Source organism: Azolla caroliniana, unplaced genomic scaffold (genome assembly GCF_043228905.1).
Source record: "Azolla caroliniana isolate FFs.n. ecotype wild unplaced genomic scaffold, voAzoCaro1.0.p SCAF_13, whole genome shotgun sequence".
NCBI lineage: Eukaryota > Viridiplantae > Streptophyta > Polypodiopsida > Salviniales > Salviniaceae > Azolla > Azolla caroliniana.
The window spans coordinates 16,833,943-16,848,655 of NW_028230448.1; the positions used below are offsets into that span (position 1 = coordinate 16,833,943).

Genomic DNA, 14,713 nt, shown 5'->3' on the forward strand with positions numbered 1-14,713 from the left:
AAATAACTTCAAGTTGTACCCTTCGGACATTTTTTCTTAATACTACTAAAGAAAATATTTCAAAAAAGAAGGAAAAAAACCAATGCCCTCCAATCAAATATTCAGAGCCTGCATTTTTTACCATGAAGTTCAAATATGGTGTTTTGATGTACTTCTTGTTTGTGTGGATAAACACCATTATATCCCTTTCATTTTGGTTAAGGGGGTAGATGGTCAAGGAGCTAATGGAAAACTCATGCATAAGTCAACCTTCGTCACTCTTCAAGCCATCGTTGTATTTATATTTACTTGTTTAATTGCACATGAACACACATCTACATTTTATCAACTTTGTACAATAATTGAACTTTGTGCATGTATAAAAACCTTTATTCTTTTCTTCCATTTGTGTCTTGGCATGCCTTTCTTTGCATCCCAATGGATCTTGATATCAATAAACTTGTGTAGTCTTAATTGTACATGGTTGTAAGGATAAATAGTATGCCCATATGATCTCTGATATATTGACTCTTAATGGCCTTAGTGAGCATCCCACTATTGTTTACCCTAACAACCTCGCACTTAATAGCAAATGCACTTGCAAGGGGGTATACTTAATAAATGGTTTTGATGAAAAGGCATTTGGTGTTCATGTTATGTATCGACTCAAGGTGGGTATTCTAAGTGCACGACTTTATGTCACTCGTCTTCATTGAGATTTTACACTAAAGTAACAACAACTAATGCAAGTTATTAACATGTGGCTAGATATCGAGAGAGATGGAGAAAGAGACACACACATGATGAGTTAGATGCTAAAGTGGGGGAAAAGTTGGATTTTATACTTCTCTTACATTTAAATGCTCTAGTCTTTCTCCTCTCGAGTAGTGGAAACACAATACCCTTTGTTAAGTTTTACACGTTCTCTCGTATCATGCCTTACGGTACGTGAATTATCATTTCACAAAGACGATGGGCGTTTAAAGGTCCCAGCTTCATTATGTGGTTTCATGGATGTTTTGTGCACAATAATGTCTATCCCAGTACATCATTGCATTTTAGGAATGCAAGGAAGCAATTTTGCTTGTTTAAGTAGTGAGAGATTTGGGCAGTCATGAATCTCAAAGAATTTACTATGATAGTATGTATATTGTTCGCATGGCACACAAATTGATGTTCAAGCAAACAATAAGCATATCATGATAACACGAGCATTGTCGTGTTATTGATTCCTTGTTTGTTGTGCATTGAGAGGGAGAAACCATTGTATGGGAGAACTTGCGCGTGGAGTATTGGGTTAATGCTGGTGAAATACAACCTTCGTTTTAGAAGGATTAGAAAAATCTTCCATAGGCTCTCATGTGCAATAACTTGGAGAGTATCGTTTTGAAATTTTATAAAGTAATACAAACATTGACAAAGGAGCTTAGTGGCTTGGTATATCTTGAACCTACAATTCTTTATGACCATCAATCTCAAGTGGAGAAGGCAAACTAGTAAATGATTAGTTGTATATGGATCTAACAAATAAATGTGAAAGATTGGGCAAGGCACAACGATAATGGAAGCTTGGCTTGTGTTTGTGGGACGAGTAGAGAAATATCATTGACAAAACCATACAACACCATTGACATAAAAAGAGAAGCTTACATACTTTTGCCACCACTCTCTAGCTTCGAGAAAAGGATGTTGAAGATATTATCGAAGATCATAGAACAAATTGCACCCTTCAAGCTCATATTCCAATCATATCACTAGTTGTAAGAGCTGATTGCTTGACATTCATAATCATATGCCACAACAATTTATTTGGAGCAACGATTTTCATACCTTCATCGAAGGTTTCAATCGAAAAAGTATGGGGTTTTCCCATGACTCATACAATTGATGGTCGTATTTGTTTTTGCAAATGGCTCAAAACAATTGAAACTTAATCACATTGTTTAGGTAAAAAACTTACATGATCGTAATAGTCATGACCATGTCTTTCTCTTCTCAGAACTTAGTTGACCATGATATGCCATTTCATTGCAAAATGAATGGATTGGATTATCCAATAATGTGTCATCAATATTCTCTGTTGTGATAAGAGTACATGATAATAATACATGCAAATGGTGGTTGATCTCAATCATAGATCATTGAGGAGAGGAGTCCTCAAAGAGACTTGGAGCACAAAGCCTACCGCTTACAATTAAACTTTAAGCATCTATCGTGTGTTCATCACTCATATTTTTATAGGCTACAAACCCTTAACAACAAGGTTCCCCATTTTGATATATACATTAAGGCCTTAAAACAATAAGATGATGACATGAACCTTTAGTCTATGATCATATACCATCGTTTGGTGTCAAATATGTTTGCTACACCCCATTTTTTCCATGTTCCCATTACGCATTGTGAAAATAGTAGATAATCATGACATTGAAATACCAATTTAGATTAGAATTTTTTATTTGAATTGCCATAGAGTTAGTTAGAATGGTACATTGGTGATGAGAAAGAACATGTTAATTGAAGTGATGCCAAGGAATTTAATTACTTTCATTGCCAGTGCCTTCTTCTATCAAACATTCGAGAATAATTAGATAAAACCCACATGCCATATGAACTTCTCAAGAATTAGGTGAGCTTGTCATGTACAATGGTAGAGCACATCGGCTTCATGCCGTGCCCACTCAACATAAAAATTTGAGTTATTTTGAAATCCCAAAGTGCATGAAAATATGACTTAGTTTTCACTGAATACATTAGAAAAGCAATAAGCTTAATAAAACTCATGTAAATTCTAGGGAATCAGGGGTTTTTTGAGCTTTGCCACAACAAACCTTGACTCTGAACTTGAATGAGAGATTAAAAAATCATGATAGCTTCTATTTTCTTCAAAACAAAACAAGTTAGAATCATGTTTTTGTCATGAGACCAAAATCTCTCATAGTTTCATGCTTACATAAGATAAAAGCACAATTGCGATACTCCAATCATATCAATGTTTACGATTGGGTTTATGAGAAGTCGGGCATGTTTAGCTAGAACCTCTCGCAAGGGGGGTCATATATGCTCGCAAACCAGCAATTTGGGTGACGGGTTACCGAGAGGGCTTGCGAATATTAATGCTTGACGAATCGAAGGGGGATCAATCAAAAATCCGAAGTGTGTCGTGTTGACCGAATGCTCAAGTGCTCGATCATTTTAAATGTTCAATCTAGAAGGTATGTAGGTAGGTCGATTGATCAAACTTCAACAATCATTTTCAATATTTCCAATGTACTTAGGTAGGTTAGGTCGATCGATCGAACATCGACAAACATTGGGTGCTCATGTGGTGAGTCGATTCTAACAAGTTTTTAAGCATCCTAACATTGATTCAAATTTATGGTGCGCAGAATTGATCGAGGTCCACACTACACTCGACCGATTGATGGATTAAGCATCGAATCAATTGGATTAAGCATCGAATCAATCGGATTAAGCATCGAATCAATCTCGCACACTCCCCTGATAATTAAGACTCCCGGGTAATTAATTAAGGCTCCCCAGGTAATTAAGACATTTGAGGAAAAGCTTAAGAAATGGGGGGGGGGAGGAAACAGTAGAGTGTATGTATGCTGATTGATGGTGATGCCGATGAATCAGAGATGGAGTAGAGAGTGATGGGATTTACGGAACGCGGATGACAGCAGGCAGGCGGGAAGCTGCTGCAGGATTTGCAGGGCAGCAGAAGCTGCTGTTTCGAAGAAGGTGAACATGGAGACGAAGACGATCAAGAAGAAGAAGAATAAGGTGGGATGGATCAGCTACGCTCTCTTCGCCATTTGCTCAGCGGTCGTACTCGCTGTTCTGCTCAGTAATCTGCTCTGGGTCTCCTCCTCCCCCTCCCCCCCCTTCCTCCTCCTCCTCCTCCTCCGCCTCTTCTTTGATCCTCCGTGGGAGAAATGCCATCCATGAGGTATGAGATCCATCCTCTCCTTTGTTTTTCTTTTCTTTTTGTGTACTTCAGAGGTTAGAGATAGATCTCACATCATCTCATCAGCTAATGATGCACGGCCGCCATCGTTGATATTGTGCAGGTATTGTCTCATGTACAATCTCATGAAGTATTGGACTGGGAAGAGATGGCCCCTGCCCCTGTGGATCGGTTAGATGGTGCAGGCGTTCAGATTGGTAGCCTCTTTTATGTTTTCGCTGGTTACCAGACCATCGATGAGGTACTCCCTCCCTGTCCCTCTGGAAATATTTCTTTCATTGAAATTTTTGAAGCTTTTCACAGTCCTCGTGAGTTACACACTCTGTTTTAAGAAATCAAAGGACCGATAGTTGGGCTAACCCTAGAATTTGTTCCCCTCATATGATGAGCTACATTCTCTCTTTCCCTGAAAAATCGAAGCTTTTGTCCTCTTCTTATCTCTAATCTACATACATCTATCCCTTCTTTTGCATCTTCATACTCTCTTGTACCCTGAATGGTCATCAACATACATTCCATAGTTTTGACAGTAATGCCGCTCAGGCTATGTTCCTTCCTTCTGTACGTTATGATATTGAATATATGACATGCCCTACATTAGAGCCCTATTAGAGAATCAAGGATATCCATCATTCGATTTTCAGTGATTTGTTCCATCTCTGTTTTGATGCTATACCAAGAGTCTCGAAGCTATGGAAAGGGTTGATAAGCACGTGCTTGATTACAGGCATTCCATTAGGTTGAACCAGTTTATCCACCCTAAGCTTAATTTTTGTTACATTTATTATAGTGCCTACTGAATAGAAATCTTGTTACCTCATTGTCTTGAATTTCTGGATTGCATTGACATTTCACACAATTCTTCTTCATATATAGTAACAATTAGTAAAAGAAGGCTTCTGCAACTCAACTGTGAATTGTCTCACTATGGAGCCTCAAACTTAATGGATTCTTTGAGCAGGGGGGCGTAAAAAGACCAAACAGTCCAGGTGAAAATGAACATATTTGTTAAGACTCTCAATGCAGTCGAGGATGTATTAGGTGACAATCCCCATATATTTGGTTGACAATTTTGTACTTACTTTTGAGATGCAGTATTGTGGCATCAAGTGTCTAGGGACCCTATTAGCTTTATCCTATTCTAAAGAGATGTCTATAGTTCATACCATAGTACGTAAAATTCATGTTCGTCTAGCATAACATTCATTTTCCTACGTTGGAAAACGAATGCGAATGTTATTCAAACATTCTTGTGTTTTTTTTTCCCTCAATTTTTAATGTTTTTTTTTTTCCATTTTTAGGCGTATTTACCTCATAATAAATAGTTAAACCAAAAGTCTGGTATTTATCATTCTTTGAGGGTGTTTTTCTTACGCGAATGATTGAAACATTCACGAATGCGAATGCACGTATGGTACATATGGTTCATACTCATTTTTTTGTAAAGTTCTAAAGTGAAGAAATTGATATCTTCACTAGTTGCAAGATGAGAACATTGATAATTGCAAGATGAGCTCATCATCAATAGAATTATGTCTTTGAACTATTTGATTTTTATGTTCATGCTTTCTAATGTTTAGTAGTTAAGTAATCCCTAGGTTTTGAACTTTCAATTGTGTTGAAATTTGATTCAATCAATATATAATATAGACCATAGTCATTTTTTGAAATTCCAATACATATACATACATACATACATACATACATATATATATATTCCAACTTATAAATCCAATCCAACTTTGAGATGATTTACCATACGCATTTAATTGAATCATTCTCGAATGCAAATGCACGTATGGTACATATGGTTCATTCTATGGTTCTATGTATAAAATGTCTGGGTGGCAGTCAAGGTAGTGTTAGTTTTAGTGCAAGTAAAATGTCAGAAACCAGAAAAAAATGAAATCAACATTTTCTTTATGTGCACAATGCTGAGTATGATGAGGTTTGCTGTGGCAGGTTCATTCTCATGTGGATATATACAATCTTTCTGATAATACGTGGGGTGGTCGGTTCAATATGCCTCATGACATGGCCCACTCACACCTAGGAATGGTCACTGATGGCCGCTACATCTACATTATTTCAGGACAATATGGACCTCAATGTAGAGGACCGACCTCAAAAAATTTTGTGCTTGATACACACACACAGTCATGGTCTGATTTGCCATCTCTTCCGTTTCCAAGGTTTGGAGTAAATTGTAATGGTGTAATCGTCATATCCATGCTATGAGTTAAGCATCTGCCTTCACTTAGCTTTATTATGCTTATTTGTAGATATGCTCCAGCTACACAGCTTTGGAGAGGTCGACTACATGTCATGGGTGGCAGTAAAGAAGATCGATGGGACCCAGGATTGGAACATTGGAGCCTTGCTGTGAGTGAAGGGAAAGCCTTAGAAACAACATGGAAGCCAGAGATCCCCATTCCACGGGGCGGTCCCCATAGGTTGGTATATTCATATATCAGTTTCATTCAGCAGTATTGTTGGATATGATTTGTGCCTATGATTAAGGTTTTGCTTATATGTAGGGCTTGTGTGGTTTTTGATGATCGCCTCTATGTGCTTGGCGGACAGGAAGGTGATTTTAAAGCAAAACCAGGTTCTCCTATTTTCAAATGTAGCAGGCAGCGTGAGGTAAGAAATTCCTTGCAGATCACTCTTTTATATTTTCTTATTCTAAGTTGTTCCCTGGAATGTCATTTCGTGCTCTGATTTGACAGGTGATTCATGGCGATGTTTATATGTTGGAGGGGAATGCCAAGTCATGGAAAGTCTTACCCTCGATGCCCAAACCAGACTCTCATATTGAGTTTGCATGGGCTGTGGTAAACCATTCTGTGATCATTCTCGGAGGCACAACTACACCAATGCCAGGGAGTAAACGGATGGTCTTAGTGGGTGATGTGTTTGAATTCAACTTTAAGACACTGGTAATTCACACCTCACTCTTATGCATTCTTTGATGTTTGAGGAACATGTAAGATTCTTATACATATGTTATGTTATTGACAGAAGTGGAGAATCATTGGCCAGATGCCGTATCGTGTCAAGACAACCCTGGTGGCACTGTATGATGGGTGGCTTTATTTCACATCTGGTCAAAGGGATAAGGGCCCCGAAGATCCTAGCCCAAAAAAGGTTATTCGAAGAACATGGAGAACTAAATTAAATTTTACTTTGATTGATTCTTGAGTTTTTCAGCATGTGGTTTATTTTATTGCTGATGTTATCACGTTGATATGCTTCTCTTTATCATTCTTTATTTGCTTGGGCTCTCTGATTCTTGAAAAATTTGCATTGAGAGACTTGCTCTCAGCGATGGAGGGGCTGGGATGGCATAGGTTGAATTATGTGGTCCTCAAGAGCTCCACTGATCTTATTATAAAAATAAGCAGTATATAATGTGATCAAAATTTAAAGAACAAAATAGTCAAAATCTTGGGCTTCTGTAAAAGATGCAACATACTGCTTTTTTCAAGATTGAGTCTATTGTTTCCACTCAATTTTGTTTATCTGGGTCAATTCCTTCAATCTGTAATGAAGTTTAAGCGCACTTATGTTTGGGTTTTGCGTATCAAATAGTAAAATCTCGGGCTTCTGTAAACGGTGCAACATGCTGTATTTTTCAAGGTTGAGTCTATTGTTTCTACTCAATTTTGTTCATCTCGTAAACTTGTTCAATCTCTAATTGGTTTAAGTGCACTTACGTTTGGGTTTTGCTTATACATATACCACACACCCAGTCAGCTTGGCAATAACAACGCCCATGAATGCACTTGTATTTATATTAGCTGTTCTTGTTCTTGCTCCCATTGATGGGCCCTCCGTATGAATTTAAATGTTTAAAATAGAAGAGCATTTGCAACCGAGCCTGGGCCAATTGAAAATAGAAAGTGGATCTTTGACTTCAAAATTGGAGTGGTGTCAAATATTAATGACTGTTACAAAATGAGAGGCTGAATTATGCACCAGTCGTATCAATGTTGTAACATGCAATTGAACAAGCGAACATTACCAAATTACCCAATAAACTAACATAAAAACCTTTCACAGATTTATGAGTTCTATTGAATTAAAGATTCAGTTCCGTTCATGTAACATTTTGAAGATTTATCTTAAAAAATGTGTTAAATTAAGGATGCCCACTTCCTAGGTGTCTTACACGGTTCATTGCATAATCTCATTCATAGCTTTTGAAGATTTATACTTAAATTTGTTGAATTAAGGACATGAATTTCACTTACTAAAGTTTTCCCCACTTCATTGCATAATCTCATTCACATAATAACCTTTTGAAGATGTATACTCAAATTTGTCAAATTTAAAGATCTGAATCACTTTCTCGGAAGTTCCCCACTTCATTGCATATGTCATATACTCATGTCCAGATTTGGATACTCAAATTTGCTGTAATCAGATGACAGTTATATTATCCCACATGCAATTCTTGTATTACCTTTCAGGCATTACAGGGCTACACTACCAGTAGCAAGATTGCTATACTTGCATATTTGACGGTTCTGGTATGATGATCATAAATTTATGATGATTCTCTAGAAATTCTCTATAAAATAGAATTACATATTTCAGCTGTGGCATTCTTACAATGTGGAAATCACTAAGTTTTATTAGGCATAACAGGGGATAGGTCTAACTGTTTAGCAAGATTCTTTCCCTGCATCATCTTACTAGCTGGCCCCAAGATGAAGAGTTGAGGCAGCCACGTGACAATCTCATAAGCAAATATTCTGTAGAAGAGGAAGGTTAGGTACCACCCAGGAACGATCACATATCGCCTCCTCTGTACAGCCCCCTCCACAATTGCCATGGCTGCTATTTCCGGGGAGATCATAGGCCACCATTTTGGAATATGCCCCTAATATCCCATACATCATGTACAATAGGTGCTGCTTATTATTCACAAACATTAGGAAAAGAATATTGACAAGAAATTATATTACCGGAGGCTCTCTCTCGGTCATCTCTGTATGGACAAAGCCAGGGAAAGCTATAGTTATGCTGATGTTCTTCTTTCCCCAATAGTTTTCAACTCGGAGTGTATCATAGAAGCTAGTAATTGCACCTTTTGCTGCCTATAGTCAATGAGAAATTGATGAATCAAAGGATTGAGGAGGCAGGGTTTGATTGTTAAGAATATACTGCACATAGAGACAGATCTATATTGCTCATGTGGCTTATGAACCACCAGACAAAACAAAATTTATGAGAACCCTATAAAACCAAATTTCTGATGGAGTGAATTTGTATAACTGTGGGGAGAACTGCTGCTGGTACAGAAAAGATCACTCAAAACACTACGAACTTGAGAGCAATTAGTTTTATTTATCATTTTCTACTTACACTGTAGAGTGTAATGTAAGGATAAGGCATGTATGCAGCCACCGAGGATGTAACAACAATCTGTCCTCGAGTCTGATGGAGGTGTTCGAGTGCATACAATGTTGTATATATGTTGCCCCAAAAGTCCACATCCTAAATCCAGACAAAGAATAGTAATTAAGCTACAATATACACATGATTTTGTTGATACATACTAACATATTACACATGCAATATTGTAGAAGATTTAAGGCTTTTACCATCACATGGGCACAGTCCGCCATATTTTTGGAGTCCTCGAACAATCCACTGTTCGTTGTGCCAGCATTGTTGACAAGAATGTCCACTATTTAATACAATATATATATATATATATATTGTATTGTTAATGAAGAATGTCTATTTAAGTATTGCATGCGGATTAATTATGAATTGTAAGGCTATGTATGAATGCATGAACATAAGACTTCAGTCTCTGCTATCAAACACTCATTTATATGCATGAACATAGGGCATGTACGTATGCATGCATGTGCATAGACATATGCGAATGTGTTGTATGTGTAAGATAACATATATGCATATGCCAATGATATAAACACATTATTATGATGTATGTATGATGACATACATGTATTAAATGACAATGATATATACACCCGACATTCAAAATTTCAAGTATTTCAATCAAATTTCTATGACCCCATTGAAAAAAAAATGGAATTTGGTAAGTACGGCGGCCGAAAGTCTCGATTGTGAAATTGACCATCTGCTTGCAATTCTCCTCACTTGTGACATCTGATGGGAAAATGGCCACTCCCTTGGCTCCATAATCTTGGCACTCTTTCAACACCTGCCGCAGACGCTGCTCACGCCGTGCCACCAACACCAGCTTGGCTCCACGCCTCGCATACTCGATCGCAATTTGCTAGAATAATAATTGAATTATTGTTTACATACCAAATACCTCATTGATTCCATTAAATCCTCATATGTGTGAGTGGTAATAATGTGAAATATCAGGTAGGTTCAATTCTCTATTATTACGAGCCTGGGGTTGAAGGATGAAAAAATGATGCATAGATAAGTAATCAAATCATCTTGATCCTCTATTTCTAGCCCCTCTATTCCTACCCCCCAGTTAAAGAATGACAAATGATGCACAGATAAGTAATCAAATCATCTTGATCCTCAATTTCCTAAAGAATGACAAATGATGCATAGATAAGTAATCAAATCATCTTGATCCTCAATTTCTAGCTGGGGTTTCGAGGATGTCAAAATGATGCATACATACGTAATCAAATTATCTCGATCCTCCATTTCTAGCCGATGATGCATAGATAAGTAATCGAATCATCTTTATGCTCTATTTCTAGCCGGGGTTTCGAGGATGCCAAAATGATGCATGCAATATAGATAAGAAAGAAATTGAGACAGCTCAATGAACTCCATTAACAGAGTTACGGATTTCCGAGGATGTCAAATCGATGCAATTACATAAAAATGAATGTACGAATTTTGTAAAGATTTTTACCTGGCCTATCCCTGATGTGGCACCGGTGACAAGGACAACTTTGTTAGGGACGATAACAGGGCCCGAGGGTTGCACGAAGAGAAGGCGCAAGCGCCGCAACACGCCATCTACGGTGAATACGGCGCAGGGGAGGAAGAGGAGGGCAGCAGCAGAGAAGAGGTATCCCAGCAACATCATAATGCCTTACGCTACCTGATGATGATGATGGCCGCATTGGCTGCCTGGTGAGTGTGAGGAAGAGCAACAGAGGAGTATGGCTGTACATAGATAGGTGGGCATCATGCAGGAGAAACTGAGAGAGGTCACCATTATCTCTTTGCATGATAGGTACTACCATGACACGTACCCCTCACCCCCCCCACCCCCCAAAACCCCAAAGCAGACTCTAGCCTCCATTCTACACACATATATTCCAATTTCTAATGGCAGGTAGCCATGTCTATTGATTACACAATCTTTTTCAAAGAAACTCGGAGACACATGCGCGAAGCGAAGCTGGGCGATGACTCCACCACATAACTTAGAAATATATCGAGGCGAGAGAAGTATATGTGAGAGCCTGTAGAAAGATCCATACATAGAGTCAGTCGGTCATCTTTTCGAATGTTAGGAAATACCAACCTCAATCTGTGCTTCCTAATGATAGCTCCCAATAACTTAGAAATTTATATCGAGGCGAGAGAAGTATACGTGAGAGCATATAGACAGATCGATACATAGAGTCGCTCGGTTATCTTTGCGACTGTTAGGAAATACCAACCTCAATCTTGGACTCTGTCTAGATTCCAGCTTTATTATTATTATTATTACTCTTCGAGCATGTTGTCTCTATAAATGTTAGAGATATAGGAAGATGCAAAGTAGCTAGAGATACTCGGGTGCAAAACTTCAAAGGATACATCCATTGACCCCTCTTATAAAATCGGGGAGGAACAATCAAGGTGGTGATGCCCCATGAATAAGATACAATATCTCTACCCAAAGCACCAAGCTAAGAAACTTAACAGATCAATCATTTTCACTCTTGGTATATGTATTGACAATGTGGCCTCTGGATTTGAATTGGTGGCGCCAAAGAAACCATGGAGTCACTCAATGACAAAAAGATTTGCATGAGGGTGGCATTGAGTAATGGATGTTGCTTAGCAATTCAAGATTCGATTCTATTCAATGCAAAAAGCGTTTCTCTAGTGGACCAAGCATTTGGTGGTACTTTTAATAAATAGACAAATTTCAAGTTGGACATTTGCTTGCTATTTGATGCTTGATTGTTTTCCTTAAACACACTTGTTAAACCATTTGGGTTATTAAGTCACAAATGTGGGTACTATTAACTTCCCACATTTATGGTTTTGGTATGATTGGAATATACAGAAAGGACTCCTATTAGTTTTCTCCATGGAATATAATAACTTGTTTCAGTATCAAACAATAAATTGATATAGTTTCTGGAGATTTACCTTCATATAATCTAGGCTTATGACACCTCAGAGGGTTCACGTTATTGTCACGGTCATTACTATAGAAGAAAGGTTTGAGTGAGGGTTTGCAATTTTTTTCCATTTAACCTATGAACTATGTATACTGTTATGAAAATTAAGGAACATCTCCAAATGCTTTTTATAAGTGACATTAAAGATTCAATACAATTACAATATCTATAGATTCCATTAACACTTCCATTTGCGACAATCTCTCTAATAAACACTCCAAAGTCGAAAGTGATCGGAAGTCATGTGCCTTGGCCTTCTTCATTGTGTGTGTGTGTATGGTATGGTCAATCTCCTCATGTGTCACATCTCAGTCTTTGGAGCAGTCGCGTATACCTACATACAATCAAAGAACAGGTCAAAGCTAGAGAATCATTGCATCAAAGGGCGGTTTATTGGATATGGAGACCCTGATTCCCCATCAAGAAGTGTGCAATCCCTAATATATTATCGTTACTCAATACCATTCTGTATGATTTAAAGCTGAAACAGGAGATAAATATACAGATCAATTTACATCCCCCAACATTGAAGATACAAAGCAGACTAGCATCATACATCAGAACCAGATATAACAAACAGTGCATTGTCAATACCATTCCATATGATTTTAGGCTGAAACAGGAGATAAATATACAGATCAATTTACATTCCCCAACATTGGTAGTGACAAAGCAGCCTAGCATCATACATCATAAGCATATATCACAAACAGTACATTGGTTTATGTCAATAACAAAGAGAGTTAATTATCTCAAGGCTATTTTTAACAATGGTAATTAGTCTACCCCCAATCTATTTTTGGAAGAGACCAAACAGCTTTATCTAATGGAGGTCTCAATGAAGGCGGCAAATTAAAGAAAGTGGGTGCTGGGGCCTCATAGCTGGTACCTGACAACAATACACATTTCATAATTAGGCAATACAATATGCATCAAAACACTAATATCATCAAAAATACATTTCATAATTTGTTAAAATGGAAGTCCAACAACATAAATGAAAGCTGTTCCTCTGGAAATAACCCTTGGTGGTAATCCCTCCCAATGTAGAACAAAACAGCAAAAATAAATATATAGATGTGTATATATAATACAAACACATGTGCTGTCTGTCATGTAAATGCAAATACAAATCTATTGCATGTTTTGGAACATCGAAGCATCCCCATAAACTTCAAATGATTGATGCTTTGCTTGGCATCTTGTTCTTTATTCCAGCACACAAATTTCTTAGAATTGACCACATCATACTAGCATGTCTTCATTAAAAGAAAAAATCACATATTTATTCAATGAACTGAGAGGTTGCATATTCCTAAAACAGTTGGAATTTTTTTTATGTTAATCTATTTACAAATTTAAGACATTCAATTTCAATCCCACGTCGAAGAAATTATATTTCCCTCCTGAAAAATGCATTGCATACCAGTAGGCGGTTGGTTTTTTGAAGCTGCAAAATGCTGATATCTGCACCGGTTGCCGAAACTGCAGAAGCCCTGCAAAGTCCCTTTTCTAGTTCAAATCTTTGTAGGAGAACCAAATTCATGAATGTTAATCTTCCACAACATTTGATTTGTAGATTGAATCATATTGCATAAAAACCCTCGGGCTACAAAAATCTATCAATAGGTCGTGGCTAGCTAGAGAAATGGAAGTCCATTGAAAATTCAAGCATTTCACTTGCCCTTAAAGCTAGGATTTCATTAACTGCATCTGGTGGGGATTAGACACAAAACATACTTACCGTTCTCATGAATTGTGAACACATCCTTGGCCCTGAAGCCTGGAACGGCTGTGGATCTATGATGCAGAAGAAGCCATAAATCTGTTATCTTTTGTATGATAGAGAAAAAGATGGAAAAATGGAAAAAGAAAAACCAGCAAAAAGGATATTTTATCAGCTTGGCATACACAGTATGGAGCTTCTCAACAATGTAAAAGCTCCATTTTTTTGTTGTTGTTATTGTCTTGTCCGAGAGAGTGGAAAAAAAGCAAGAGCAGGAAATCCGAATATAAAAGAAGGAAAGAAGGAAGGGGCAATACCATGGATGAAAGAATCGAACCATGCTTTCTTGGCACGCTGGTGCATGGATCCCTGCAGGTGCCGGCGGCGGGCGACTGGGGTGTCCTGGAACTGCTTGTCGCAGTAATCGCAGTAGTACTTAGGGAGCGGCATGGCAAAAACAGACAAAACCACATACAGACACGATTGTATGTATATGATCTAATCAGCCCTTTCAGATGCTGCAGTCTCCCCCTACTCCTTCCTTTTTCTTCTTCTTCCTCTGTTCCCCTGTTCCCCTGCTCCTTCTACAGAATTCATGTTAAAGAAGACTTAGTACGTAAATATACTCGAATGCACTGGCACACATTCGAATGCAAAAAA

The 14,713-nt window shown here is 37.8% G+C and overlaps 3 protein-coding genes across 3 annotated transcripts; 1 reads left to right on the plus strand and 2 right to left on the minus strand.

Moving 5' to 3' along the window:
• Positions 1 to 3,815: 3,815 nt before the first annotated feature.
• Positions 3,816 to 7,261, plus strand: LOC147856410 (Galactose oxidase/kelch repeat superfamily protein). The gene is made up of 7 exons (XM_087329808.1): positions 3,816 to 3,931; positions 4,053 to 4,190; positions 5,912 to 6,141; positions 6,232 to 6,402; positions 6,487 to 6,592; positions 6,679 to 6,888; positions 6,971 to 7,261. Exons 2-7 carry the CDS (start codon positions 4,098 to 4,100, stop codon positions 7,148 to 7,150), a joined length of 990 nt encoding a protein of 329 aa, XP_087185934.1. The 5' UTR covers positions 3,816 to 3,931; positions 4,053 to 4,097; the 3' UTR covers positions 7,151 to 7,261.
• Positions 7,262 to 8,353: 1,092 nt separating this feature from the next.
• LOC147856411 (11-beta-hydroxysteroid dehydrogenase-like) lies at positions 8,354 to 11,183 on the minus strand. Its single transcript, XM_087329025.1, has 6 exons — positions 10,836 to 11,183; positions 10,034 to 10,226; positions 9,559 to 9,644; positions 9,320 to 9,451; positions 8,920 to 9,051; positions 8,354 to 8,834 (listed from the first exon to the last, which is right to left on the minus strand). Exons 1-6 carry the CDS (start codon positions 11,010 to 11,012, stop codon positions 8,577 to 8,579), a joined length of 978 nt encoding a protein of 325 aa, XP_087185151.1. The 5' UTR covers positions 11,013 to 11,183; the 3' UTR covers positions 8,354 to 8,576.
• A 1,729-nt stretch (positions 11,184 to 12,912) lies between these two features.
• Positions 12,913 to 14,603, minus strand: LOC147856412 (C2H2 and C2HC zinc fingers superfamily protein). Its single transcript, XM_087329068.1, has 4 exons — positions 14,371 to 14,603; positions 14,072 to 14,127; positions 13,754 to 13,823; positions 12,913 to 13,216 (listed from the first exon to the last, which is right to left on the minus strand). Exons 1-4 carry the CDS (start codon positions 14,501 to 14,503, stop codon positions 13,110 to 13,112), a joined length of 366 nt encoding a protein of 121 aa, XP_087185194.1. The 5' UTR covers positions 14,504 to 14,603; the 3' UTR covers positions 12,913 to 13,109.
• Between the last annotated feature and the right edge of the window lie 110 nt (positions 14,604 to 14,713).

Excerpts from the sequence above, each read along its gene's own strand:
- LOC147856411 (XM_087329025.1), bottom strand. The coding sequence starts at position 11,012 with ATGATGTTGCTGGGATACCTCTTCTCTGCTGCTGCCCTCCTCTTCCTC. Across the intron at positions 10,227-10,835 it reads CCACATCAGGGATAGGCCAG|CAAATTGCGATCGAGTATGC; the intron begins GTAAAAATCTTT and ends TTATTATTCTAG. Across the intron at positions 9,052-9,319 it reads CTTACATTACACTCTACAGT|GCAGCAAAAGGTGCAATTAC; the intron begins GTAAGTAGAAAA and ends CATTGACTATAG.
- LOC147856412 (XM_087329068.1), bottom strand. The coding sequence starts at position 14,503 with ATGCCGCTCCCTAAGTACTACTGCGATTACTGCGACAAGCAGTTCCAG. Across the intron at positions 14,128-14,370 it reads GTTCGATTCTTTCATCCATG|ATCCACAGCCGTTCCAGGCT; the intron begins GTATTGCCCCTT and ends TCTGCATCATAG. Across the intron at positions 13,824-14,071 it reads GTTCACAATTCATGAGAACG|GGCTTCTGCAGTTTCGGCAA; the intron begins GTAAGTATGTTT and ends GGGACTTTGCAG.
- LOC147856410 (XM_087329808.1), top strand. The coding sequence starts at position 4,098 with ATGGCCCCTGCCCCTGTGGATCGGTTAGATGGTGCAGGCGTTCAGATT. Across the intron at positions 4,191-5,911 it reads GTTACCAGACCATCGATGAG|GTTCATTCTCATGTGGATAT; the intron begins GTACTCCCTCCC and ends TTGCTGTGGCAG. Across the intron at positions 6,403-6,486 it reads CCACGGGGCGGTCCCCATAG|GGCTTGTGTGGTTTTTGATG; the intron begins GTTGGTATATTC and ends GCTTATATGTAG.